The sequence below is a fragment of the Anser anser genome (genome assembly GCF_964211835.1).
Source record: "Anser anser genome assembly, chromosome: 1".
Lineage (NCBI taxonomy): Eukaryota > Metazoa > Chordata > Aves > Anseriformes > Anatidae > Anser > Anser anser.
In genome coordinates this window covers 94,678,857-94,706,660 of record NC_139720.1, presented here as the reverse complement: position 1 = coordinate 94,706,660, position 27,804 = coordinate 94,678,857, and the positions used below count along the sequence as shown (strand labels likewise).

Sequence of the window (27,804 nt, the reverse complement as noted above, 5' to 3'; positions counted from 1 at the left end):
TTAAATTGGTACCTGCCACATACACAACAATCAGCATGAATGATGGCCATCACAGCAATCTAACTTCTAAACCACAGCAACTATTACATAGCCATATTTTTTTCTAAACTACTGCATCTGTCTTCCCTACACCACCCCCAACCTCTATACTATTTTAATATGCGGCAGAACAGGAACTAGACACATCTTTGGAGGATTAAAGAAATGCAGGATTCTCAAGGGCTACCCACTTAATTTTGGAAGTGTAAGATGCAGTCTGCCACAGACAATGTGACAAAATCCGTGGCATGTACCATCCTCCCCTGGACTTCCAAATGGAGAATGAGTAAGAATCAGTAGTGGACTACTTTGGTGAACTAAGCTTCAGAGGTGACACGGGCTCAGTCCCATTCAGTCTGTCAAGACAAGTTCTGAGCACCTTTTCTTAGGAGGATATTTTAGGAGTCCCCAGTAAGATTCCCTCAGAAGTGATACCAATGGACTGTAATTTTGGGGAAGTTGCAAACAGAAAAAGTACACAATCAGTTCTCCACTAGGTAGTAGTTAAAGCAGTCAGTACTCAATCCTATGGTGGCAGAAGACAGGCACTTTAAGTATCCACATTATACATATGCACCAATATTTTTAAGTATATAAAACCAACCAGTTGCAGCCCTGTAATGGCTACGTAAGTTCAGCCTGCAAGGATTTCAATAGATTTTAAAGAAATGGTAGAAAACATAGTAATGCTTCATCAAAATTCAGCGGAAGAGTTATTACCACTGCAGCGGGGAAGCCTGCTCAAAGCAGTATTTAAGCTGGCTCGCTCTTCAGTTCCAAGACAAATCACAGTACAGCTCCTTAGTGTAGGCCAGTTCCCTTCTTCACTTTCAATCTACACTCAGATCTTGGTAAAGCAAGGCACAACTCCTCCATTTTGGCAAACTTATCTATATCTGAAGGTGAACAGCAGGAATTTTACACAATCAGAACTAAGACGTATGACAACTATGCATAGAAACGGCTTCCCACAGTCTCTAGGATACAACAAGTTTACCCAAGTCTTCAGTACTAAACTTCCTACATGATTTCACCAGTTTGTTGGTTTTTTTTAAATAGCAGCAGTAATTGTTTCAACTTCAGCTCTCAACCCATATTAAAAAAAAAATCTTAAGGTTCATATGCATACCTCATATAAAGCGAAACCTCATTTATATCAGCCATTAAAAAAACTAAATTCCCTTTCACTAAAAGGAAGCCTGAGCAGAATCCAACCAGAGACGCACATGAACAGAATGCCAGCTACTCAGATTCCCAGCTTTCCTTTCCCCTGTAATCTTCAGCTCTCAAGATCATACCTCTGCAGGTGATGGAAGCAATCAGAGATAAGGCTCGTTCCTTCCACGTCTCCTCCTCTTTTCTTAAAGGTTCAAGTGAGAGATGACAGGGAGTCAGTTATTATTAATTCTTTCCTAGATTCAGAGCAATCACAAATAAGTATAGAGAACACTGCTGCAGAGACCACTTTCATCAAAACCTGTTCTTATACATGTCAGAGCGAAATACTTGAAGGTAATATTTATTTTTTTTCAGTTTACAGGTGATACATCATTTACAAAAAATTACAGACAATGCATCCTTTCAGTGCAGTTTCAAACTAGTTCAAGAACAGGCAAGAGTCTGTGATGATTTGGAATGCTAGTATTTGACAGCACATGCTTTTTTCCCTTAATTGATTTGGTGGGGGCAGGAATGGGGTAAGGTAGGGTGAAGAGGAGAAAATGCCAATGTAGATAAGGCCATGCGAATAAAAACTCCTCAGGAGAACAGGACACATCAGTCAGCCTGGCATATTTTTGTTCTCGGGTAACTGATGCAGAGATTGGAAGTTCCAGAAGACATTTGACACTTGTTACGTGCAATACCCTTAGCAGCTGCAAGTACCTTCCAGTGCCTTCTATACCAACACTACAATTTCAGATCTCCCTACTAAGCTAGCTAAAATAATTAAAGGATTAAATCTCCATGTCTACTGCTTACCATTTTCATTCTCAATTTATTTGCTGGGAGAAATGATGATCAAGCTGAAAATACGAGCTGCTGCTATGTAGCGTCACAAGTAGAAAACAAGACAGTTTGATCACAGTTTGGTTCATTTCTTTAGGATGTGAAAAACATTAGAAAATCCAGCACAAGGAAATCTATGATTTTAGGATGTGAAGAAGTCCAAATCAGTGTATGGTAAATTAAGCAACATCAGTTAAGAATTTGCATGAAGTTTATCCAGCCACATCAGTCCAGGGGGAGGCACAATGGACTGGCTTCAGTACCAGAAAGATCAACCCAAAGCAGCAGAGAAGCCCTCTGTGAAGTTCCTAGTTAAAGGAAGACTGTTTATACTAGTATTTAATAACTTGCCAATGTGCTGTTTGCAGACCAGTTGCTTCCTTTCTACACTATCTGTAATCTTGGACAACACAGGGCCTGAAGAACAAGGAAACCAATAAAGATTCTAATCCATTATTTGAAGTTTTAGACTATGCTTTGTTCTTTATCTCACTTAATCCTGCAGAGGGCTATTACAAGGTCTAGATCAAAACACAGAAGTCTCTAGAGAATGAAGAAGAGAATTTAGACAGTCTATTAACTGTTACATTTCAGCAACAGACAGAGATTACAAAGATTATACGCAAGCATGACCTTACCTTGGCAGCTCTACTCCCAGCAGTGCTTTCTGTTCTTGAAAGTCTCTCAGAACCTTCCAGAACAATTTCCCGTGACATTCAAGTAAGGATTGCTGCATGGGAACATGGCCTTTCTTCCAGTAAAATCCACACTGAAGCAATGTCACCTAACCTCTCTCCCCCAACAACCTTTGTACTAGCTCTCCTACACAGTACACTAGGGCTTTTTCTGGGGTGAGGATAAGGACTATCAAATTAATTCCCTAATAGCTGCCACAGGACCATTTCTAAGTAGTTATGCAGAGGGTGGGAAGGGCTCTAAGGGAAGATTGTGCATGCTTGCATATATTTACAGGATTCTCTTCACAGCTACTGGCTTTAAAAAAAATCCCTATTATTAAACAGTTTGTAAATTTTTTTTTTCCTTTTGCAAAATTAAAATCAACCCTCAAGGATTAATTACATATAAAAGAGAAACCTATTTTACAGCACTGACTAGTATTACCTTTAAAATCAAAAGGGAAAAAAAAAAACATGCTGTAATATTGTTTGGTAAAGCAAAAATTGCCCACAACGTAATCACCCAAAATGAACCAATGTAAAGTTTTTATTTGCATGGCCAAAATATCTTCCATTTGTTCCCCTGCAACTTTACTTCCCTTAACACACTTCAAGGTTTTTGCTGCAGAAGGAACAAGATGCAACACTGCATACTTCCTTGAACAACCACTCCCACAACACCTAAACATTTAACGGATGTAGCAAATGACAACATCACGAACGGGAAAAAACTAAGTTCCACCATTCAACATGGTTTGCAACAGCGTCTTTTGGGCTGAAGTGGGCAACTTCACTTTAGAAGGTCATTTCCTCCTCTTGTTTTATGTTTGTTTTTACAGTGTCGGTGGTTTCAATCCATACTTCTTTGCAACTTCTGTCTGGGCATAGGCAGCATCACAGAGTGAGTAGAGGTGGGCCATCTCCATTTCAGATTTGGCCAGGTTGATAGCTTTGTTGAACATTTCAATGGCTTTATCTAGATTACCCCTGAAATAAACCAAAACATCATCCAATTAATACCAGCAAAGCAATCTTTGAATCTCTGCAGCACCTTTTTTAAACACCAACAGTAGGTTTGGGTGTATAGGTCAGGATTCTCAGTATAAATGGTCCATTAAGATATGTTTAAGGACTACACTAGATACACATTGAGCCTAATACAGCTCAATGAAGTTATTTTAAATCCAGAAGGGATATATTTAAACACACATACACTCATCTGCATGTTGTCCAGTAATTACAAAGGTGGCCGAATCATAAAGCAGAATTATGCCATAGATAAAGGGAAGGCTTGCCTTTCCCTAAGATTTACAGAACAGCAGTCAGGACAACAGTTAAGAGCTGCCCTCCCACTGCACCAGGGAGAAGATCTTAAGAAAGGTTTAAGATCCATAGGGACATCTAAAGGACTGCTGTAATTTCAAAAGTAACTTAGAATTCTTAACGCTGCACTTCAATTACCTTTGCACTTCAATCGTTCCCATGGTTTCATATGCAAAATCACATTTGTTATCAATTTCAATGGCCTTGCTTATGAGTTCTAAACCTTTGTCTAAATCTTGCTTCCACTGAAGCTGAAGTAAACTGCAAAGGAAAGAAAAAATTTAGAATATCAACATACTCCCCAAAACCCAGATCAAGTACGCAAAAAAAAGATCCCAATTGGCTTAAGGGTGAGGCATGGTAGACATTAAGATGAGGCTACGGTAAGAGTCAGATACACTTCAAGCAGATAATCAATTAGGAACAAACACTAATGAAATTTTACTGAGACTACACTCTTATTTACCATTTAGACATCAAGAGAAATTGTAGAAATATATTTAGCAGCACTAAGCTGTTTTTGCAAAGTTACTTCTCCTGGCTAAACTTCTAAGCACCTACCTTCCGTTTGGATTCATTCACCAGAACTGAATACATACCCTTTATGAACATATGTTGTGGCATTGTCTGGCTCAAGATCAATGCATTTATCATACATTTCATCTGCCTTGCCAAACTGCTGTTGATCAGTTAGTGCCTGCATCAAAAGAGAAACCTGTATATCAATATATGCAACCAGGACATGCACCCTGTGCTAGGCTGATTCTAATTGAAATGATATTGATGATATAAGATCGGATATAACTCTCACCAGAGAGCAGGCCAGGCACACCGGTTACCACAAATAAGTTTCAAAATCAAGGCTTTTTAGAAGAAAGCCGCTAGGCTTTAGGTGCAAAAATTACTGATCACAGCACCATCTGTAATGGCAGATCCGCAATCAACAAGTTAAGAATACTGCAAATAAATAAAAAAACACATACATAAAAACCCACCACATACACCAAGTGCAAGTCTCAACTTCTTCCTTTTTTTTAAATGTTTCTGCTTCAGTTTTTTGTCCTGATCAAAAGGAATCAAAAGAAAATGTTTCCATATTGCTTCCCTACTTTGAAACAGAACATCTGATACTACTGATGGAGAATCTCCATCCTTTGTTGGATGTGGGGGGAAATACAGTGACATGAGATGAGGAAAAGGCTGAGGTACTTAATGCCTTCTCTGCCTCAGTCTTTAGCAGCAAGATCAGCTGTTCTCCAGGTACCCATCCCCCTGAGCTGGTAGATAGGGACACGGAGCAGCATGAAGCCCTCATAATCCACAAGAAAATGGTTAACAACCTGCTAAAACACTTCAGATGTACGCAAGTCTATGGGGGCCTGATGGGATCTATCCCAGGGCACTGAGATAGCTGGAAGAAGTGCTCGCCAAGCCGCTTTCCATCATTCATCAGCAGTCCTGGCTATCACGGGAGGTCCAAGTCAACCGGCAGCTAGCAAATGTGACGCCCATCTACAAGAAGGGTGGGAATGAGGATCCGGGAAACTACAGGCCTGTCAGTCTGACCTTGGTGCCAGGGAAGCTCATGGAGCAGATTGTCTCAAGTGCCATCACGCAGCACCTACAGGGCAACCAGGCAATCACGCCCAGTCAGCATAGGTTTATCAAAGGCAGGTCCTGCTTGACGAACCTGATCTCTTTCTATGACAAGGTGGTACGCTCACTGGATGAGAAAAAGTCTGTGGATGTGGTCTACCTAGACTTCAGTAAGGCTTTTGACACTGTTTCCCACAGCGTTTCCTGGAGAAACTGGCAGCTCATAGCTTGAACGGGTGTACGTTTCATTGGGTACTGGCTGAGTGGCCAGGCCCAAAGAGTTGTGGTGAATGGAGTTAAATCCAGCTTAAGTTGTGCAGGGGAGGTTTAGGTTGGATATTAGGAGAAATTTCTTCACTGAAAGGGTTGTGAAGTACTTGGAACAGGCTACCCAGGAAGTAGCTGAGTCGCCATCCCTGGAGGTCTTCAAAACACATGTAGATGTAGAGCTTAGTGACATGGTTTAATGGTGGGCTTGGCAGTGAACTGGACGATCTTAGAGGTCTTCTCCAACCTAAATGATTCTATGATTCTACTAGAATCAGTAACACACTTTCTTAAAGAAGAAACGGCATTCTCTGTTACATGTGTAATTCAAACACCTGTACTAAACTCTCCTTGACCAGAGCATGTCATTTGTCAGAACAGAACTGTTACTTTAGTTCCACAGATTTCACTCCCAAACTGCGTACACACTCCCTGATGTTAATCCGATGAGATGTCACACACATGGACAAATTCAACAAAAGCGTACTCCAGACCTTTCTGTCGTAATAACCACCCCTGATTCTCATCACCTACCTTCCCACTCCAGCAAAAGAGCTTGTGTTATCTCAAAACATATTTTCAAAAATTTTATTTGAAGAAATACATGTTATCCAAAATAAAAGGCACAGAAGAATGCAACATTTTTTAAGGAAGAGTAAAATGCAAGTACCTGAGCATAGAGAGCATAGCCTTCAGCACACTTTGGAAACTTTTTAATGACATCTTCAAAGCCTTTCATGGCTACCTGCACAGGCAAAGGATTATTTCCTGTATAGGCTTGGCGATACTATTCAAGAAAAAAAGAAAAGGCAAAATTAAACAAGAAAAGGAAAATATGGCTCATCAGACCTACCCACTTCCCCAACATGTGTCATAATAACTACAAATTCCAGAAGATGACACCCTACCCAACCTGGTTTTAGGAACCAACCGTGTGTTTAAGTCCTTGGTAGAGTGGACTAGTAGAGAAAAAAGGGTGACAGAGAGGGAAGCCACAAGGTCTGAGAGTTGCCAAAAGCCTCCCTCCATTTCAAAAGCCTAGAAATCCCAGACTTAGAACTGCTCCTTGCTCACACCATGCAAAGCTTTCCACAGGAGATTCCTGCATGCAGAGCCACTGTAGTAGCTTGAAATAGTTTGTTTTCAATTTCTTGAAGATGGATATTTTACACAACTTTAAAATTGATTTAAATGAAGCTTTGTGTCATATAATTAGAGTGAAAAATTGTGTTCCTCTACCACAAAACAGGAAAGATGACCTACTGTTAAATAATGAGCACTGCAAAATAATAGTAAACCCGTGCTCCAAATGAAGAATCTCTTGTTGCATTATTTATCTTATTATTAGGAGAAATTGAGATGTTTGTTGCACTACTCTTCCGTGAAATGGGAAGAAAGCAGAGAAACAAAGTATGTTTTCAACAACTCTTTAAAAACAAAGAACACCCAGACAAAGCCAGCAAGTTACCTACCAGTGCAAAACATTTCTGTGCTTGAGCCAAGGCAGAATCGGGTCGCAATCGAATACATTCATCAAAGTCTTCCACAGCCTCCTCAATTTGGTCAAGCAGGATTTTCAGCTAACCAGAATGAAAGAAAATCCTATTTCTGCATTTAATCTGTGCTTCATACACTTAAGTGATAATTCAGTTAGCATCAGTTACTCATATTGTTCACAATTCAGTTTTAGAAGTATCTAGAAACTTACAAAATCCATGACTAAAAAAGAAAATCACTTCCATAAAACAACAGATCCACCAATAAAACTTCAGCTTCATACATAAAAAGGCAGTGTCCATATGTAGGGATTGAGAATGTTTGCATTTTAGAGAATACTGAGTTTCCATTATTGCTTTAGCTTAATGTCCAGTCTCCAAAACCATGCCGTATTTTCTCAAGTCACTTTGCCTTACTGTAGTTAATGCCTTTGGACTATTTGGATGTCGAAACATTTTGGCTTTCCCAACTGGCATTTCAGCTTTTTTTTTTTTTTTTGGACAGTCTAATCTTTCCACAAGAATGGCACTTACTTTGTCACCTTCTTACTTTACTGTGAAGTTACTTTAAAATACTAATTTTCAGTCTGCAGAAAACTTTCATCCCCTTCAATTAATAAATAACACTGTTCTTATTTCTGAGCACTAAAGAGATCTAACAAATTCATGGAGAGAGGCACTTGATCTGTGGAAGTCTTCCCTACAAAATAAAACTTAGCATATCTCCATATGGCAATATCTCCTTTTCCTTCCAGCATCTTTCATATTACAGCTCAGTGGAAGCAGGCCTCTTCAGGCCTACGAATTACTGAAGGACACAGCAGCGTCACAAGTGGGAGAGGGATGAGCTGAACAGATGCCTGTTTAGGCTGCAGGGCTGCAGATTGTGAGTTAGCAGGAACACATGGTTTTATTTTCTGTCACGTAGTTTCCTCCTATGTAGATACTGCTCTGTAAATGTATATAATCCCTAATACTTTTAAATCAGAGTTCCTGTTGACAGAGGGCTGAACCTTTGTCACTCTGCATTGTCTCCTATAGCTACAGAAATTTGCTGCTTCTGCCTGACCTGAACGTGAAAATTTCACTGTGTATTTATTCCTCAACAGTTCCAAAGGAAGACTTCCTCTGTTTCTGCCACAAACAGTATAAACTGTGTCCAGTGATGTACTGCTCTTTATTTTTCTTTTAGCATACACTGAAACTTTCTTGTATTGGGACAAAATCTCTGATGTTTCTTACTTGTCCTCGATGGTGGTAAACATCTGCATTTTGAGGATCGATATCAGCAGCCATGTTAAAGTCTTGAGTGGACAGTGCAGGTTGCTGCTGCTGCATATACATACTTCCTCGTTTGATCAGAGCATTAGCTCGGAGCTGTAAAAAGACAAGTTCAAAGAAGTATTAGCCACTTCAACACGTCTCCCAGTTTAGGACTTTGTTATAATTACACTAAATTTTTCATTTGACTACTTTCTCCTACTAACATATGTTATTCTAAGCATGAATAAATTTCATATTAAATCTAAATCAGTCAACTCCCTTGCCTAATTTCAAATGTTTGAAATTATACTTTCATCTATGTGGATCTTCACCCCCACACAAATTCTTTAGAAGACAGTTTCCCTACACATACAAATACACAAGCATTTTAGCAACCATTAAATATGCAAGTGCAGTTAATGTTTTTCCTCTTATTTATGAACTGATTTTTCAGATTCCATAAGCCTCTAACTGATTCAGCTTCCTCTGTACTTTCATTTTTATGACTTAGCACAGATGCTTCAGATATACACAATCCCTTGGAAAAAAATTCTTTTACAAAACAGTAAAAGAAAATAGACCATTTCCATTAAAGTACCTCAAAACTTGGAAAAAAAAATCTCTGAACTATACTTCAAGTTTATCATCTAACTTACATGTTTTCTCAACCCACACTACAGTCCAGCTGTGACAAATTCTTACCTTCACATTTGCATCTTCCATGCTGATGACCTCATCTAGGTCTGGTTTGGCAGCATTTGCATTGCCAATAAGTAAGTAGAAAGTAGCTCGCAGAAGCAAAGCTTCTGCCATGTATTTTCCCTTTGCTTCAATTTCTTTTGTGCTCTCACTGATAATTTTGTCATAGTTCTCTTCTTCCATATATTGTTTTGCTCTCAAATAGCCAGAGCTGTAAATGATATAAGAACAGTTGTATTCACTGAACATTGCATTTGCAATTCAGACTTTTCTTTAAAACTTAACAAACACTAGCTTTTTGCTATACTGAGCTACAACACTAGCATTGCAATTAAACTTACAAATATTCTTCGACAGAACCATCACAGACTGAAAACAACTTAGACATACATGCCCAAATAACACTGCAAAGAAATAAGGTGTGGTTTTTTTTCACCTCTTGAACTTAGTTTCATTTGAATGATTTGAATGTTTTCAATGATTTCAATGTCCCTTGAATGTTTTTCACATTAAGGACAGCGATAATCTCTGCCTTAAAACAAAAGGGCTGGGATGGTATTCCAGCTCAGACAAATTGAATATCGCACCAAGCAATGTGCAGTTTCTATGTGGAAGAAAAGGATTTCAGATCAAAAATTACTGTTAGTACTGCCTTGTTCTCAGCTAAATGTCCTGGATTTGGTGAAGACTAACTTGCTTTCTTCCTTGGAAGCTCTTCTTCAACATAAAACATTCCTTTTGCCAGGAGAATCATTCAGCACTCTCTAATCTTTCCATCTCATAAGCTGTACCATGGTGCTGTAGCAAATATTCGGCCTATTGTCCAATCTTGTACTTTATTCACTTTGCTTAGTGGATCAAAGCCACCTACAGATTGGAACTAGTCAGTCAGCCTCAATAAAAGTTTCCTTTGTAATACTGATAAATTATTTATTCTGTAATAATTAAAGAAATATGTTTTCTATATTATTAATTTTATTTATTGGTTATTAAAATTATTTATTATTAAAAATAATGTAAATCATACATTTACATTATTACCGCATGATATCCCATGGCAAGTACTGTAAAACAGCAACTTACACTGAACAGAGTGTCAAAACCACTAAAAACTTAATTCCAACACCAAATAATCCCTAAACATACTGTATACTCACTTTTCTTTTACTTCGGAAGCCTCTCCTTCCTTATCCTTATCTTCATCCGATTTCTCACCCTTAAGCAAAGGTTGGGAGATGATATCATCCGTGAAAGAACTGAAGTAGGATTTAATGAACTGTGGTGAGGGCATCAGAGGCTCACGATTCTGAAAAAGAGAAAAGTAATTTCAAGTCATTAGACAGTAAAATCAGATGGTAAACGTGGAAATGGATAAACATGATTATAAAAAAATAGTCAGGAAAGAACCAATTTATGATTTTCCACTATCTCATTTGATAGTCTGATATTTTTGACATTTAGGGACTATTTAAGCTTCAGATCAAAATTCAACATGCATCACAAGAGGAAATCAAGTGAATATATTTAAGAGTGAAGAAAGGAGACTGCATCTTTCTGCATTCATGGCCAGAAATGAGGACTCTTACAATATTGTAACACATTGCAGTGTGTGTGCACATAAATTGTGTGAAAAATGAAAGCTGGTAGTTTAAACATGAGCCTAAATTCAACTAGATTCTGAATGGCAATTTGCCCTTTTCTCCAATTTGTCCAAGAGAAGCTGGTATCATTGCAATGAAGACTAGTGAGACAATATCCTAACTCTTGGGCTTGGCCCAGACACCAAACATTTTCACCACAGTGTGAGAAGTAACAGCTTTCAGGTGCAAAATCCTTTGTACAACCATAAAAAGTTTCTTGCACAGGAGAATTACAATTCAATCTTTCCTGCAAAAGAAATCTGAATACACTCTTCTCAATTTCTCTATTAAGTTCTATCATAATACTGCCTATATGAAGCACACCTATTTTATGGTGCTTACCATACTAAAAGCATGATTCATTTTTTGTTACCTCGATGCCACACAATTATGTAAGTTTCTACATGAAAGAAATTCAGCATCTCAAAACCACTGTGGATTTCAGTACTTAAACTACAGTCACAAATAACAAGCAAGCATGTTTTAATACCTGTCCCAACCTTTTGTAAACCTGTAGTAACTTAAAATGTCTGTTCCTGGCTATCTCTATACTTCCATAACTCTCGCTGCTGCCAGTTTCCCAACATTTATGTAAAGAAATCTGAGTGCCCAAATAGCAAAATATAAGTATGAGCACCTAATTACAGAAATGGAACATAAACAGACAACAACTGTCACAAATAATCTGTAGTAGTTAGGAGATAAAGGCATATTTCTCAAGATAGAATCAGGAAGCCTGACCACAAATAAAGAGACAAAACTTCACCCTGCATCATTTTTTCTTATGTTTTTTTTTGTTTTGTTTTGTTTTTTGGTTGGTTGGTTTTAAACAGTATTATTTTGCCACTTTTTAAAACCCATGAATTCCACTGTCAACATATTCTTTCCTGCATGAAATTTCCATTTATAAAGCCAAGAATAACCTAGGGGTGAAAACCCTATCAGCCTTCTCACTTTAAGCTAGTCATTGTGTTTATTATATAATCTTTTTTACACATTTTCATTTATAAACCTTCTTATCTCAACACACAGAACTCCACCTGATATACAAATGAATGTTTGACTACTACTGCTCTAACACACGCTGCTTCCATTATGTTGCTAGTCCAGAAAAGCCCCAAGTAAGGCAACACATCAACTTCAGATCTCCTGAATGTCATAATAAATTTGATTATCAAAAGGAAACAATCTGATTGGTTAGAAACAGGCTTTTCTTCCCTACAGAGGTTTCAAAAAGTTTGGCCAGGTCCCAAAGGAAAACAACAAAAGTAAAACACTCGTTTTGTAATAATAATAATAATAATCAAAAGCATTCACTTCAATTTTTACACTTCAGCAGATGAAAACAGCGACTGACTTACAAGAGTTGCCAGAATGCCAACAATCAACATTTAAACAGTCAGGTGAAATCAGAATTTCTAAGCAGTATCACAAGCCCTACCTTGTACTTCTCTTTGGCCTTTTCTTTTCCAAGGAGTTTGAGAACTTTATCAGCTAATAGCATACTTTGCTGGTTTTGGAAGGCTTCTAAAATGCAGACTGCAGTGACATCTAGGAAACACCATTAAAAAACAGATTAAAGACAAATTCTGATAGTCACTGGAATACATAAAAGTGTGCCATAGTATCAATGAGTTACAGTCAAGCTAACACACATTCTGTAATCGATAAAAGCTTCAATTTCCTGTTTGTTGTATTTACCACTTTTTCCAAGAGATAAACTGGTATTTAAAATGATCTCCTTGTGGTAAAAGGACTTCATGACAGTGAATGAAGAAAATTAACCTTTATTTTTTATCTTCATGTCTTCATCTAAAGACAAACACACTTAGATGAATAGTAAAAATTCATACCTCCAGCAGGGAGTTTCAACTTTTAAAACTCACGTTCTGCTCAATCATAGCTCAGTCCTTTCTCAGTTTTTAAGAACTCTTCCTAGATTAGATCCCCTACTTTTTCTAACTATCTCTGCACCTTCGGAAAGCAACTTTAAAAGACATACCTTGCAAGCCCATTTAAAGTGCTAATCCGTATCATATCTCTTCCATTAACACACAGGGCATCTGAAGATCTTAATCCACTGTACTCAGCTCTGGTGAGGCCACACCTTGAGTACTGTGTTCAGTTTTGGGCCCCTCGCTACAGGAAGGACATGGAGGTGCTCGAGGGAGTCCAGAGAAGGGCGACCAAGCTGGTGAGGGGTCTGGAGAACAAGTCTTACGAGGAGCGGCTGAGGGAGCTGGGCTTGTTCAGCCTGGAGAAGAGAAGGCTCAGGGGCGACCTTATCGCTCTCTACAGTTACCTTAAAGGAGGCTGTAGAGAGGTGGGGGTTGGTCTGTTCTCCCACGTGCCTGGTGACAGGACGAGGGGGAATGGGCGAAAGTTGCGACAGGGGAGTTTTAGGTTGGATGTTAGGAAGAACTTCTTTACCGAAAGGGTTATTAAGCATTGGAACGGGCTGCCCAGGGAGGTGGTGGAGTCACCATCCCTGGAGGTCTTTAAAAGACGTTTAGATGTAGAGCTTAGCGATATGGTTTAGTGGAGGACTTAGTGTTAGGTTGGAGGTTGGACTCGATGATCTTAAGGTCTCTTCCAACCTAGAAATCTGTGATACTGTGATACTGTGATACACTGCTCCCTGAATAACGTTTCACAGTGTCAAATTCACTCTTATTGTACGTTATCTTTATTTCTCTAGAGCCTATCATTTGTGGAATCATAGAATGGCTTGGGTTGGAAAGGACCTTAAAGATCATCTAATTCCAACCCCCATACCATGTGCTGGGGCACCTCCCACTGGACCAAGTTGCCCAAAGCCCCATCCAGCCTGGCCTTGAACAATTCCAGGGATGGGGAATTTATGCAATTAGTTATCGCATAATTAATGCAATGTTACCATTGATTCTTCCTATTCATGTTTTATTTAAACTCCAGTCCCATTAATGAAGCAGCAGCAAAATCTGGGAAAAGGTTTCAAATATCATTCCCACAAAGTCATTGTATAAGGTTATTAAAGTGAAGATGAGCAGAGTTTGGACCTGAAATTCAAACACCGTCCAATACCCTGGATTTTTCTGTACTCCTACATCGCTACACATAGCAATTCCCTACAACTCTGGCATGGTCAAGAAAAACAGGAGTTCCTGGAAAACACAATACAGCCAGAAAAAGTGTGAAAGAGTATATGGCAGCAGTACCATATTCTACCACCTTAAGTGCCTGGCAGGGATGCTTTACTCATCTAGGCAGCTGTAAACTAGTGCCCAGACTTGGGTAAGGCAGGAACATCTTCCCATATTACACTGCCATGGATCACTGGAGGGAGTTTTTACTGGCAGCGGTGGTGAATTTTTGTTTTGTTTTTGCTTTTCCTCCATTACATGGACATACCCTACTTCCAAGGATTTTATTGCCTACACATGGTTGGCAGATAAGCACAGTATTTTACTAGAAAACTGATGCAATCCAGGAGAAAAGAAAAAAGCACATATAATTTTCAGATATGAAACGTATTACAAACTAAAATCAAGTACAAGTTGAAAACAATTGCTATGAGCATTACCACTTAACATCACAAAGGAATTACATTTAAAAGTTGGCATGCTATCAGATGGACACTTGATTGCTCCTGGGACTTTTATCCCCTGTCCGTTTATTTCAACTTCATAAGGTTTAGATATTATTACAGGACTCTAGAAATGCAGCTGGTCTGCAGCAAGCACTTGGCAGATCCAGTAAATATTCTATGGATTCTTCTATAGTGCACGTGTGATTGCAAAGGACTAGACTGATTGACGTAAGCCATACTTTTCTAGTTACGATGGTCCAACAGGACAGGAAGGCATCTTGCCAGAAGATAAATAAAATTAAATTTATTTTCTATTTCAGCAGATCTAATTCTTAGCTATTTTTACACCTAATGAAACTAATTTGATCTGTAATGGTGAGATTGCCAGTCATCAGAACACTACCTTATTTTCTGTCCTTATTTGATAATGAGCATTAGCACTGCTGAAAATTCATTTGCCTTTTAATCTTGCATCAGCAGAATAGTATTTACAGGGATTTGACACAGTAGATTCTGCCAAATACATACTGTTAATATACAAAAGGATTTTTATTTTAATCTGTTCCAATATTCGTAACTGTTATTCATCAGAAAGAAACGCTACTGGAACTGCCTTCCCTTTAACACCTATCACATGCATTAAATGACCGTAACACTCTTGTTCCTGACCATACATCTCCACCTGTAAAAACACCTTAGTTTTTGGAAGATTACTTTTTCTCTAAAACAAATAGAGAAGAAAGTTTAGTACTGTATGGAACTAGAATGATTGTTGTCCGGGTTATCTACTCAGCATGTTAAATGAATTCTGCTTTAACATGTAAGGAGCTTCCTGGAAAGAGAAAACGCTAAGTGGCTACAGTAAGAAGAATTTCTCAACAACTACTTCAGATTTAAGCAGATTTAAGCTTGAAAAACAGAAAAAGTTTCTTCTTACATAAATGAAAATGTATTTGCAGCAGCTATGAATGGCATTTAACGAATAATTATGCACTACTGTAGTTACAAGAAGTAAAAAACTACAGAAATTTTATCATCTCCAAAGTGCTAAGAGACACTCACCTTCTAAACATTCCTTCTTATTGTCTAGTTTCTCGTGAGCCTTTGCACGTCTGAAGAGAGCTTTTACATATTTAGGATTAAGCTCAACAGCCTTTGTACAGTCTTGGGCCACTTCTGTCCATTTTTGCTGTGGGTAGAAAAACAACATGATGAAAGAAGCCCTACTCAGATGCATGATAATAGCTTTCCACTACCAACTCCAGGGTCATGCCCACCTAACAGTAGCTGCAGTTCCCAGGGCTCTGGTTCTACCTGCTTGCTTCTATTTCTTTAAGTTTCTCAGTAAGAAACTGCCAGGCGCCACTGGAAGCCACCTGCACCAGAAGAGCCACAAAACAGAAAAGGAATTCCTACAGAAAAATGAAACCACACAGTTTTTGTACAAAGCATACGGGAGAAGATAATGAGTTGATGCAAAGATATTTGCAGGAGGTAATGTTGGGACTGAAAGACTGGTACACAAAAAATAGAAGACAGACGAAATTATAATGAAAATCAACAAACAAGTTTATCAAAGTGCTGAAACTGTTAGTTTGGTGGTGGGTTTTTTTCTTCTTTTAATTGCTATTTCAATTCACTACACTGTTACCATAAAGGAATAAAAAATGATTGTATGTAGGAACAGAACTGGTCAAGGCTATTAAAAACTAAAATCCATTTATCTGAAAAATTAGTGATCGAAACAGACTTTTCTAATAACTGAAAAAGAGGAACCATATTTTTTATGCATTCATTATGACATGAGTTAGTGTTATAAGCAGTACTTGATTAGACCAGAACTGTTTTATGCCTCCTTTTTCAAGGCTCAATTTCTTGAATCAGTCTCTCACTTGATACTTCAGACTACACAAAGCCATTTTTTCCATTCACCTCACCAACTTTGCCACAGAAGCCAGTATTGCGGCAATTTACCACTAATGATACAGTAACAAAAAAAATACAAGCTGACTTCTAAAACTAACATCATGTATGCACAGCTACCAAGTAGATGTTGCTTCCACATGTGCAAAACTTAGGGCTTAGGCTTTAGTAGGAGTTCTGTGATTTTTTTTTTTTAATTTTTGAAGCAGCATCCCTTTGAAATATTTGGCTTTTCACTCAACAGTTAAAGCAACACTCTTGCAAAGATAAAACTAAACTAACGTGTACAATAAAGTTGTTCCAAAGGATAAGAAATTAAAACCTTATCTTACAAGGGAGAGGCACTTCAGAATTACATAAGACGGATAAAATGGACTCGGTTAACAGAAAATAGCTTTAGTTACATGTGGAAAAGTGTGATGAACTACTGAAAAATAGCTGCAAGCTGTAGTATCTTGTGAAGCAGCCCATATCACCACCTGGGATCTTTCAGTGGACAAAAATGACAACATACATAATTTAAAATTTGACTTTTTAGAATAAACTTATAATTAATCTTACCAGTTGTTCATAGGCAGCAGCTCTGTTTTGATAGAAGGTAGACAGATCAAGGTTTTTCTCAGGAGGGCACAGGCTGATAGCCTCAGTATAGCACTGGATAGCGTGCTCATATTTTCCTGCTTTAAAAAATTTGTTTCCTTTGTTCTTGGCTGCTTGAGCTCTATCAAGAGGGCTCTGAAAGATAAAGTGATAGATCAGTTCAAATGAGAAAAGCTTCACTGCTCACAAGCAACGCACTTAAGGGCTCATCTTCAAAGATATAAAAAAGAGCTGAGTGGTAAGCTGTAGACTGGACTTCTGAAAATCTCCCTCCTTCCATTTTCTGAGAAGAAAAAAATCTTCTGCAAGTGTATGAGAGAGCAGACAAGCTTCTGAAAAGATTCACTACAATGGTATCAAACAATGCAGTAATTTCTCTTTGGAAAGCTAGACAGGTTTTAATCTAAGATGAAAGGTGATCAGAAGAACCAATGAGATTTCTCACTGATATTGAAATAGTTATTTCTCCAAAGACTAAATGCACGAAGTAAACAAAGCAATTCAAATAGGAAAAGTTTCCTACTGAAACACATACAGCCTGTAAGTAAAGAGTTGACTCAGGAGAATATGAACTATATGGGAAGCACTTTGTGGACAGACCTACCGAGCAAGATGAATAAAACCTGTAGGGAAAAACCAAGCTGCTTTGCCTTCCGTGCACTAGGCTAATTAACTAAATTCACAGCCACCTCCCTTACAGCTTCACACAACCTGCTCATCCATCCACTGATAGAAAGCGCTGAACCATCATGGTCTATCATTCTTAGCAGAGGAAGGAAAACTGCTAACTGGTCTGTGACCTTGCTAAATGAATCTTTAAGTTCTGTGCTGCTCGTGGAACATCTGCACTTGCGAAGAAATCAGAATCGTCACATGTGCACGTAACTCCTAGATTTACAGACCAGTTATTGAACGTGGTTTATGAGGAATCAGATGTAAAAAGCCTCTCTTTAATCAAAGGGCTACGACTCACATTCAAGACATATGGAGCTGCAAAAGATCCTATCACCCACCTTCTTGAGTTCTCTTCCTTTCACAGTCTAGCTTCAGTGACCACCATTTTGGGGGCTGCTTAGGCTAAACTACCAGACTGAAACGAACAAAGGTATGAACACACGTGCTGTTCTACTGACCTCTCCGAGGAAGGAAAGCGTAAAACTGATAGTAGTAATGCCTTAAACAATAGCTGCAGGATTCACTACATCTCACCTGTTGAATCACACACAAAAAAAAAGATCAGCTAGGATTGTTAGGTCAGAGGTTGGACTAGGTGATCTTGGAGGTTTCTTCCAACCTAAATGATTCTGTGATTTGCTTGCAATTGTAAATGCTCTTTTTTGACAATACTTCTGTCTCTTCTTTGACTACACTGCTGTCTCCTCTCCTTTCTCATTCACTGCCAGCATCACAAGCTATACCCAAACAACTTTAAGACAAACTTCAAAACATCTTTTCAACAACCTGCTTCCCTTGATGCCTGCTTGTTACATACCAGTCTGATCATTTTTAGTATCTAACTCATTTTTAAAACACAAAATCTGGAGGGGGACTAGGAGTTGCTGTACAGGCCCCTCTTCTAAGGCTTGGTTTCCAATCACGGCATGAGAGAATCAGATAATGGGTGCCAGACTTAGGTTCCTACATAAAAATAGATGTTCAAATGGAATACAATTACCCTACAGGCATTCTCCTGAAGAGAGGCTTACCAGTGAAACCATATAAGGGAGAGTATTTCTTAAATATCCCTACTGCCAGCAAAGCTCTTCAGTCAGACCTCACCAGTAACCAGCTTTATAGGAAAGCCATCTACATCATCTCCATTGTTCACAAAACAAAATAATCTGCATTGCTCTCAAGATTTTTGTTTTAAAGATTTAAGTTTGAATTGATAAAAAGACCAGCTTCACCCCTTTTTGTATATGGTATTTAACTGCATGGATACAGACCAGAACTAGTGAGCAAAAACTTTTACAGAGAGCCAAGTAACTGTGTATTTGATAAATTGTTCCTTCAAAACTCAACCCAAATCTGAAGGGAAGGTTTTACTTCCCATTTACTTCAAGTATGTTATAAACTTGGCTCCCTCTACAACACCACTTGCTCCTCTTTTAACTAATACATGTAACAGACAAACTTAAATGCATGAAAGTCAGCTTGAACTTTTCCTTCTGCGTTTCTACATCAAACCATGATAGAAACATCTTTGTGAAATAACCTACAAAGTTCAGTGCTGTTCCAAGTTACTTGGTACCAAAAAGAAAAACACGCAAGATACGTGGGCCATGCTGTAACATTCAGACCTGTGTTCCCAGTCAGAAGCAATGCCAACGCCAGAAGGAAATCAACCTTTTTTTTTTTTTCTTATGCTGCCTTAAACAAGACTTGCAACTCTTGAATGGTTTTCTCTCTGCAACCTTTGTCACACTATTCTGCTCCAGTCCTCTACATGCATGCAATATACCATTTCCGAATGGCTGTTGTGTTAAATGCAAAGGCCGATACAGCTCTGCATCATGAATAAATCCACTTTGATAAGGGCTTATATGAAAAATGTTGCTTAGCATCGCATCCCCATGAAAAACAAATCCCATGCTGTATGAAGTGTGCATTAAAAATAACAAAATGGTGTATTTGCGTCTCAAAGTCACTTATAAACCACAATGCCAAGTTTTAATGTCAACTCTCTTTTTTTAAATAGCAATGCTAATGAAATTTATTTTCTCACCAATTATATCACTCGTTTGCAATAGAAAAAATAGCAGAAAATAGTGGTTCATTTATAGGTTTGATATACAACTTTGACAAATTGATACAATTTATACATGAATATACATTTATATATATACACATTTATATATATAAAATGATACAATTTATACAATTGTATACAATTGTTATACAATTGTATACAATTGATACAATTCATACAAATTTATACAAATTGATATATTGATAGGTTATAGGTTTGATATACAACTGATCAAGTCATGGAACAAAATTTTGCCGGGGGAAAAAAGCACCATATCTTTTATTTCAGTTTTGTGAAACTTAAAGAGTTCTTATAATCAATAACTTTGTTCAAAGAAGCTTAATAATTTGTAAGTTACATATTCAGTTAACTGCAGCATAACCTGATGAAGCCCAAAAAACACTAAAAACCTAAAACCCACGCTTCCCTTCGTTTGCTTTGGGTGTTGTTGCTTTTTTGGACATTAAAAATTATCACTTTAAATGCACAAATAAGAAAATGGAAGTTACTAACAAATGATCCATTTTCGAAAATTTCTCGAGCCTCAGATTTAACAATGAAGAACTTTTTCCAACTTTTTCAAGCTACTGCTTCTCAGCCTTTCAGTCCTTCTTCTCAATTGCTACATTGAAGGCTTGCACAAATAAGAAAGTGATCATGCAAGCAAAGTTCATGTACCTCACCCAGAAGTAAACAGAAAAACCCACTTCCCTCAGTTTTCTTGCACAAGTAACAATTCTAGATGTTATTTTCCAATAGACTGAAAATATTTTCAGACTTCTTTTCTTTTTGAAGGCAACAGTTCTTCTATCTTCCAGTTTCACTGCTTCTACTCAGCTGATCCATGACAACTGCAATTACTGCAGTAACATTCTATGTGACACACTGCGTATTTTTTGTCCCTAAAATGAAGGGCCATGCAGACCAAGAACTTCCTTTCACTAGAAGATGACAAACTGAGGGCTCAGCACAACAAGCAAACCAGCTCAATAAAATGAATGGAAGTTCATAATCAATTGACTGCCAAGGCAGCATAAATAAATACAGCACTGAAACATGCCACAGGTTTTTCTGAATATGTGAGCACGAAAGGAAGGGCATCTTGAAATTCTCTGTCTTGCTTTGCTTTGGATTAATTCTCATGAGCGGTTCAGAAGAACTACACCAAAGAGTTATTCTGCTCTCTGATGGCATTCCAGTACAGTTTTAAAGACTAGTTTACCTTTCCGCATTTAAGTACAATCTACAACAGCCTTTATTCTCCAAAGAGCAGCTTTAGTTCCTCACAAGAACGATTTCCTTCTAATCCCAACTTAACAAGAAGGGAATTTTATTTCGTTCCTGCCAATGACAGGAGTGACACTCTATGGCAGACATCCCATGGAAAGACAGAAGATATACTTTCAGGGCACAAATACTGTATCAGTGACGAGATTCTGACACTTGCCCTGCACATACTGGGCATGCAGAAACCTCTTGTGTATTTACACTGCAAAGCCAGAGGACAGCACCCCTACCTGAAGCCAGCAGAGCAGAAAGAGCCTTCTATTAAAGAAGTCTGTTTTCCACACTTTCTTCAATAAAGGAGTCTGGTATATCATGGCAGCCATTTCTGATTACATATTTGCAGAGGAAAAAAAAAAAAACAAACACAACACCCTTTTATTCCATCTTTAATGCCCACTGGGGGATTTTTTTTTTTTTAAAACTTTTCTTTAAAACCGTGTTCATGTTGAGAGCTCATTTCCTACAGATGGAACTGTTTTTATTACGTAAAAACTGAACAGTCGGGCTTTGTTCTGACTGGTTGGTCAGAGCAAACCAGCAAGTGTTAAAAAAAACGTTATCTATCATCACAAGAGTCTTGCGTACTTTACAGATGCCAAAACAATGGCAGCAATTTCAGCAACTTTTGCTAACACTTCTCTACAGCACAATTTTTTCTTTTTATTTTTTTAATATTTAGACCCAGTTGTCAAACAGACGTTTGACACAGCCAAACCAAAACTATAATAAATATTTTCTATCACAGCCAAAAGCAAGATGATTTTTTGACATGCATCATGGTTTACTCTATCCTGACACTCACCATTTATGCCTCTACAATGGTTATACTACAAAATACTCAATAGACTGCTTTCAGTAAAGATATATACTTTTTTCTAATCTTGACAACATTTCAAAATTTGTAAGCAACTCAGAAGTTACCTGAAAAAATACTATCTCAGTATTTAGGACTGCTTTTAGCAGCTGTTCACTAATAAGTCTTGAAACCTAGACTTTAAGCAAAAGAACACTTGTATATTTGAGAAGCACTCAATTATCTAGGCAATTAAATGAGCAGATTCCTAACTTTCTAGACACCAGATAGCACAGGCAAAAATTTGTTAGCTACTACTTTAACCTCAGCAAAGGTGCTCTCCGCACAAAATGTTCAGAAACTGCACGCAAACAGCCGCCACTTCACAGGAACAGGCTGGCAGCTGCAAGAATAAAGAGCAGTAACCTCCAGCAATGCCAGCGTGGTCAAAGCAGAAGTTCAGAATTTTGTCTTTGAGGGACATTGTTTTTTAAAGCAGAACAAGAAATTTGCTGCCAGTCAGCGACGGCAGCGATTCACAACAGAAACACGGAGCCACAACAGAAACACGGAGCGGGGAGTTCCAGCATTTTCTCTTGACTGAAAAGGATTTGCACAAGCCCTTGTCTGACAGATGACAGGGAGGTGGACTATTGCTTCAGACAATGCTAATTCACTAGCTTCCAAAGATGCCCTAGAGGTCTAAACCACTTTCTTCCTCTCCAAATGAGAGGACCAAGAGGCCCTTTTGATAAGATTAGGCACCAAAAAAGTGTTATTTTCACTAGTACTGAATAACCTTTTTTTTTTTTTTTTAATCATTCACCTCAAGTCTTATCTCAGACCTACACTGAAAAGCATTAACTGAGTATAAATGGGTTTAAGATACTCCCTAACATTAAAACCACTATGAGAAGAACTATTTCCACAAGCTTCAGACAGAAATTCAGAGCACAAGCAAGGATGTATTATAAATAATTAAGCCCAAGTTTACAGTACAATTTGTCAATGTTCTTCAGCAGTCACCTTCCTTTCAAACGAGTGTCATCCACGCCTACCATGAATAAGCGAGCTGCACAAGCTGCCAAGAGTCTAGCAATTGTTCTACCACTTTCATACACATATTTAAGAGTTTTCCACACCTGTCCACTACAGCTGACATGAAACATAGAACTTACAGTAGGTTGATGAGATTTATTATGCAACAGGTGCACAACACAACAGAAATGACGTTTTACATATTTTGCTTAGATTAATTCAGAATAAGTACCAACATAAACACATATAGACAAAGAATTCTAATTCTTTGACACAGTGATTTAACACCTCAGCACTGAGATAGGTAACATTTAGCAAATGCTATTAAAATAGATCCTGGAAAGAAGCCACACCAGTTGGCTGTTGATCCTGAAAACGTGACATCACACAAGCCAGTGAGTTTGGCCACGCTCACCCACCACTACGCCCAACTGAGTGCACCCAGCTCAGAGGAAAATGTTGAGCAAGAAAGTGCACAACAGCAAAGCCCTGCTGTGGCCCAAACCAGCTTTGTCTGCAATACGCAGTGCCAGAGAATCAACTGAACAGTCGGCTCACTGCTTCCTGGAATGCCAAAGCCACAGGGTTAGCCCAGAAACTTGATGTGGCAGTTAATGGGTGAGATTTGGACTAGGGCAGACTTGCTTAAGGGAATGATCTTAACTTAAGGGGAAAAAACAATGCTGAAACATCCAATGCATTACCTCACCGACTAACCACTGGTTGCTCCTCTCACTCAAGGAGGGCATAAACTTGCTAAATTACCAAGGAAAAAGTAAAAAACACAATCGAATCAACTGGGTACAAACTAACATAATAAATACAAAGCATTTTAATTTTCCAACACGTTTAAGTTATACCAATACTCACCACAAACTAGAGAGCATACAAAAAGCAATTGCTGTCACTGAGTGGCTAAAACACATTCCACCCAAACAATCAGAAATGATGACAACTTCTGTAACGAACAGACACAATTTGACTTCCCGACCTTATCAGGACATCCATAAATATATTTTTAATCTTAATTGGTACAAGAATACCAGTTCACTATATTGTTAAGGAGCTATGCTTACAAAAGAAGCGATCTCAGGAGTAGTTTGGCTTTTCCTGACCTAACGCCTGTGCTAAGGGCTTCTGCCAACACGACGTCAGTTGCAGTCGGCCAGTACATTTATGCCAGGAGCCTCCTCTAGTGCAGATACAGCCTGGGGAAAAATGTGAGGCCTCTGCAGCAGCTAAAAGAAAAGCTTGAACTGAACGCAAAATAGTAAGAAGTCTGAATAAATAACAAAGAAGATTTTAGACCCTGGATATTTTTAAAGAAAAAAAAAATAATCCAGGTCACGTCTTCAGAAACAGTGAACGGAGCATCTCAAATGCGTGCAAGAGCTGATTTAAAGAAATGCGCAGAAAATTTGGAAATAATGTTTAGATCCTATGTTAGAAACATAAGTAAAAGACTAGTTATCTGACACACACACACAGTTACTGGTAGCCCATCCATTATTGACCATTATTGTGTTCTCTAGAAGACCTCCCACTTGTGTTTAAGCTGTGAAATGAATTACTGGCTCTTAATCACCACACAGATTTGCATTTGAAATTTGACTGAGTTTAAAAAATTCACCTCACCATAGTAGAAAGGCCGAGCACTACAGTGAAGGTTGTCAACAAGAAAAGCATCTGCAAAGGTTGTGTTTTGAGTCAAGGGTCTTATCAATAATATCTGTAACTAAAAAAAAAACCTGTGGAAACTTGACATCTACACAATATCTTGTCTTTGGATATGAGGAACAGGAAGTCAACCCTTCCCACACACATAAAGGGATGCTGCAACCACGTTAATTCTTCTGTAGCAACGGTATTTAGACCAGCTACTCTATTGTCTCATATAATCTGGCAAATCTGATCCCATCTTCTACTGCTTTGCCAAGTAATTTCGATCACTTCTTTACAGTATGCAAGAACGCTTTTCAAGGAACTCTGGATCATACCATTCAACCATATACTTAGTCTTAGATGCACAGTCCACCAGTAATTTATCTTGGGGAGTGATCTGAAAGTGCTAGACACAAAATGCTTTAAACTAAGTGCTATATAAAATATAGCACAAAATACTATATGTGCTATAAAATATAGCACAAAATATATTTAAATTAAGTTTTATATAAAAGCTACTTCTTGCTTCAAGTTCAGCTACAGAATGACTATAAACCACTCAATGGCAAATACTGCAATCCAGAAATACATCCAAGAAATCCAGAGCTAGCAACAGCAAAGTCACTGCAGCTAGATAAAGGGCATGAGTAGCCTGCAACCCAGAGCTCACGTGTAGCAAGTGCAACACCATAAAGGTGACAGTCACCAGGCAAAGCTACCACAGCAAACAAAGTTTGATTTCATCCTCCCTGTGCTGCTTGCCAAGAACTGCTGTCCATGAACTAACAACAAATCACTGCCTCCAGGTCCAGCATAGGTTTTGCAGCTCACTGCAGTTCTAGCAATGCCTGAGGGTATCTGTGATTCAGTAGCTACGAAGTTGCCACATTCCTCACCACTCCCATGCCTGTTCCTACCACCGCCTGCACGCTCACTTGCATAACATTAATATTCATCGCTGAAGTGATCAAGGCTAAAACCTACCATCCCGTATCTCCCAGTTATTTTTTCAATCCTGATTACTTCAGACAAGAAGTTTAAACTGTTGTCTAACAGACGGTTCGAGGCAGTCTAAGCAGCATAAAAGAATGGGAGAAGAAAATGCAGGAATACCTCAATGAGATTTTGTCATCAAAGCCAGCGTGGCTTAAAGCTGGTTCCAGTAAGCCAAGTTTAAGACTAGCTTCAGTATACCACACCATAAACATTGGAAAAAATCCGACATACTTCATCACAATTAAAATAATACTGCTTACGCTCCTCATCTAACCAGTTTGCCAAGTCTAACACTTTACGTGTGCCTGTCAATGGTAAGCTCACCTCAGCAGCACAACATGACAGTCGCTGCACGTGTGCAGAAAGTGCACATTTGAGATATTTTTCCACAGACGGACATACAAGAGAATCACGCATCCGATCTGGACTTTGGTTTTCCATGTTGCCCTTCAAGTTTTGTAGACACAGCTTCACCTGAAAGTTCTCAGGAAGGTCATTTATATCAGGATAAATGTAAGACTGGAAAGCGTCCCTATTTAGGCAAACTCTACCACAAAGTTTCAGCTGCTTTAATGATACAGGTTTTGCGTTTAGGCAAACTCTACCACGAAGTTTCAGCTGCTTTAATGATACAGGTTTTGCGTTTTCATGGAACACGTTTCATTTTTAAAGGATTCTGACCGCCTCTTCTTTCCACAGAAGGACATTTCTCAGCAGCATCGCTGAACAGTGACTCACGTTGGTCAGTTTCAGACTCACCTGGTCGAAGCATGCTTCCCGGCAGGATGCTTTCAGCCACTTTTCAAAGCTCGAGCAAACCACTACTGCTGGCAGCAATCCGAGGAGAAGGGAAGCGATTACGGGGGCCGCCCACCCCCTCTCCAAGCTGCCCCCCGAGCTCGGGCAGCGGCTGTAGGATCCCGGGGCCCTGCCGTTACCCCCCACCCCTTTTCCCCCGGCCCCTCTCTCACCGTCTCCTGGTGGCCGGGCCCATCGGGCTGCCCTCCTCCTCCTCCTCCTCCTCCTCCTCCGCAGGCTCCGGGCCCGGGGCTCGCCCGCCCCTCGGGGGTCTTCCTCTCGCTCGCCCCCTTGCCCCCGCGGCGGGCCGCCCGCCGCCCCCACAGGTACAGCGCGCCGGCCCCCAGCAGGATGGGCGCCCCCAGCACCAGCGCCAGCTGCCAGCGGGACAGCCCCGCGCCGCCACCGCCGCCGCCGCCGCCCGCCGCCTCCACGGGCTTCGAGGCGGCCATGACGCGCTCGCACGGCCGGCGGGGAGGGCCGGGGTCAGCGGACACCCGGAGCAGGCCGGGAGAGCGCGGGGCACCCAGCACTTCCGCGCCGCTCCCCGCCGCACCGCCGCCTGCCGGCGCGGAGGAGCCCGGTGCCCTCAGTGCGGGCCTTGCTGTTGTTTTCCTGAAGTTGTGGAGAGAGTCAGTGGTGGAAAGTATTGAATATGCAGTACTGGAATTGTATTTGTGTGGTGTGCCCGCACATGGCCGTGCCAGCTTAACATCCCTGTCAGGAAGGGGGGACTCACATTTCTGTCTCCACTTATCTATCTCCACAGCACTCAGTCAATAAAGAGCAGCCGTCTTTGGCTCTCTTTTCTACTCAGGTTACACTAGTCACTTCATACTTACAAATTTCCTAATAGGCAGGAAGGAAAACTGAACTTAAGTGCAGATACATACTGCTATGAAGAGGGGGGAAAACACGCTGGCAACAAAGACAACAGTAACGTTGCAAAGCAAACACTTCAGAAGCCCAGTCAATATTTGCCAAGGTGAATTTGGTGTTGCCTTGAGTGCTGATGACACTCGCACCTTGACATCCTGACCTCCTAACCACTACAGGTTTTGCTAGTGCAACTGCAGAGGGTGCAGCTTCTTTCATTTCCTGCTCTTTCCATCTCTTATGGAGCCTTGATAATTCGCCCAACTTAACCTGCCGTCCTGCCCCTTCATGAGCTTCGGCCCTGCTGGACTCTTGAGTCAATATGCGTTGGTGCCTGGTAATAAACAGCTGGAGCCGTATCTCCTTTAATGTATGGATTATCACTCTATGAGTAAGCATATTTTGGCAAAACTGTGGGACTCTCCCACTTTTCCTTGTCACCTGTCTCAATATGGCCAAAGTACTTCCCAGTCCATAGAATCCTAGAATCATTAAGGTTGGAAAAGA

General features: G+C 39.5%; 1 protein-coding gene across 1 annotated transcript; it reads right to left on the bottom strand.

Annotated features, from left to right (window-relative positions):
* Window positions 1-1,557: 1,557 nt before the first annotated feature.
* On the bottom strand, window positions 1,558-26,955 carry TOMM70 (translocase of outer mitochondrial membrane 70). The gene is made up of 12 exons (XM_083820341.1): window positions 26,595-26,955; window positions 17,060-17,233; window positions 15,638-15,764; window positions 12,449-12,558; window positions 10,525-10,673; window positions 9,371-9,578; window positions 8,648-8,782; window positions 7,382-7,489; window positions 6,580-6,696; window positions 4,646-4,743; window positions 4,185-4,307; window positions 1,558-3,710 (listed from the first exon to the last, which is right to left on the bottom strand). The coding sequence occupies exons 1-12, from the start codon at window positions 26,871-26,873 to the stop codon at window positions 3,557-3,559; spliced, it is 1,782 nt and encodes a 593-aa protein (XP_083676467.1). The 5' UTR covers window positions 26,874-26,955; the 3' UTR covers window positions 1,558-3,556.
* Window positions 26,956-27,804: the final 849 nt, after the last annotated feature.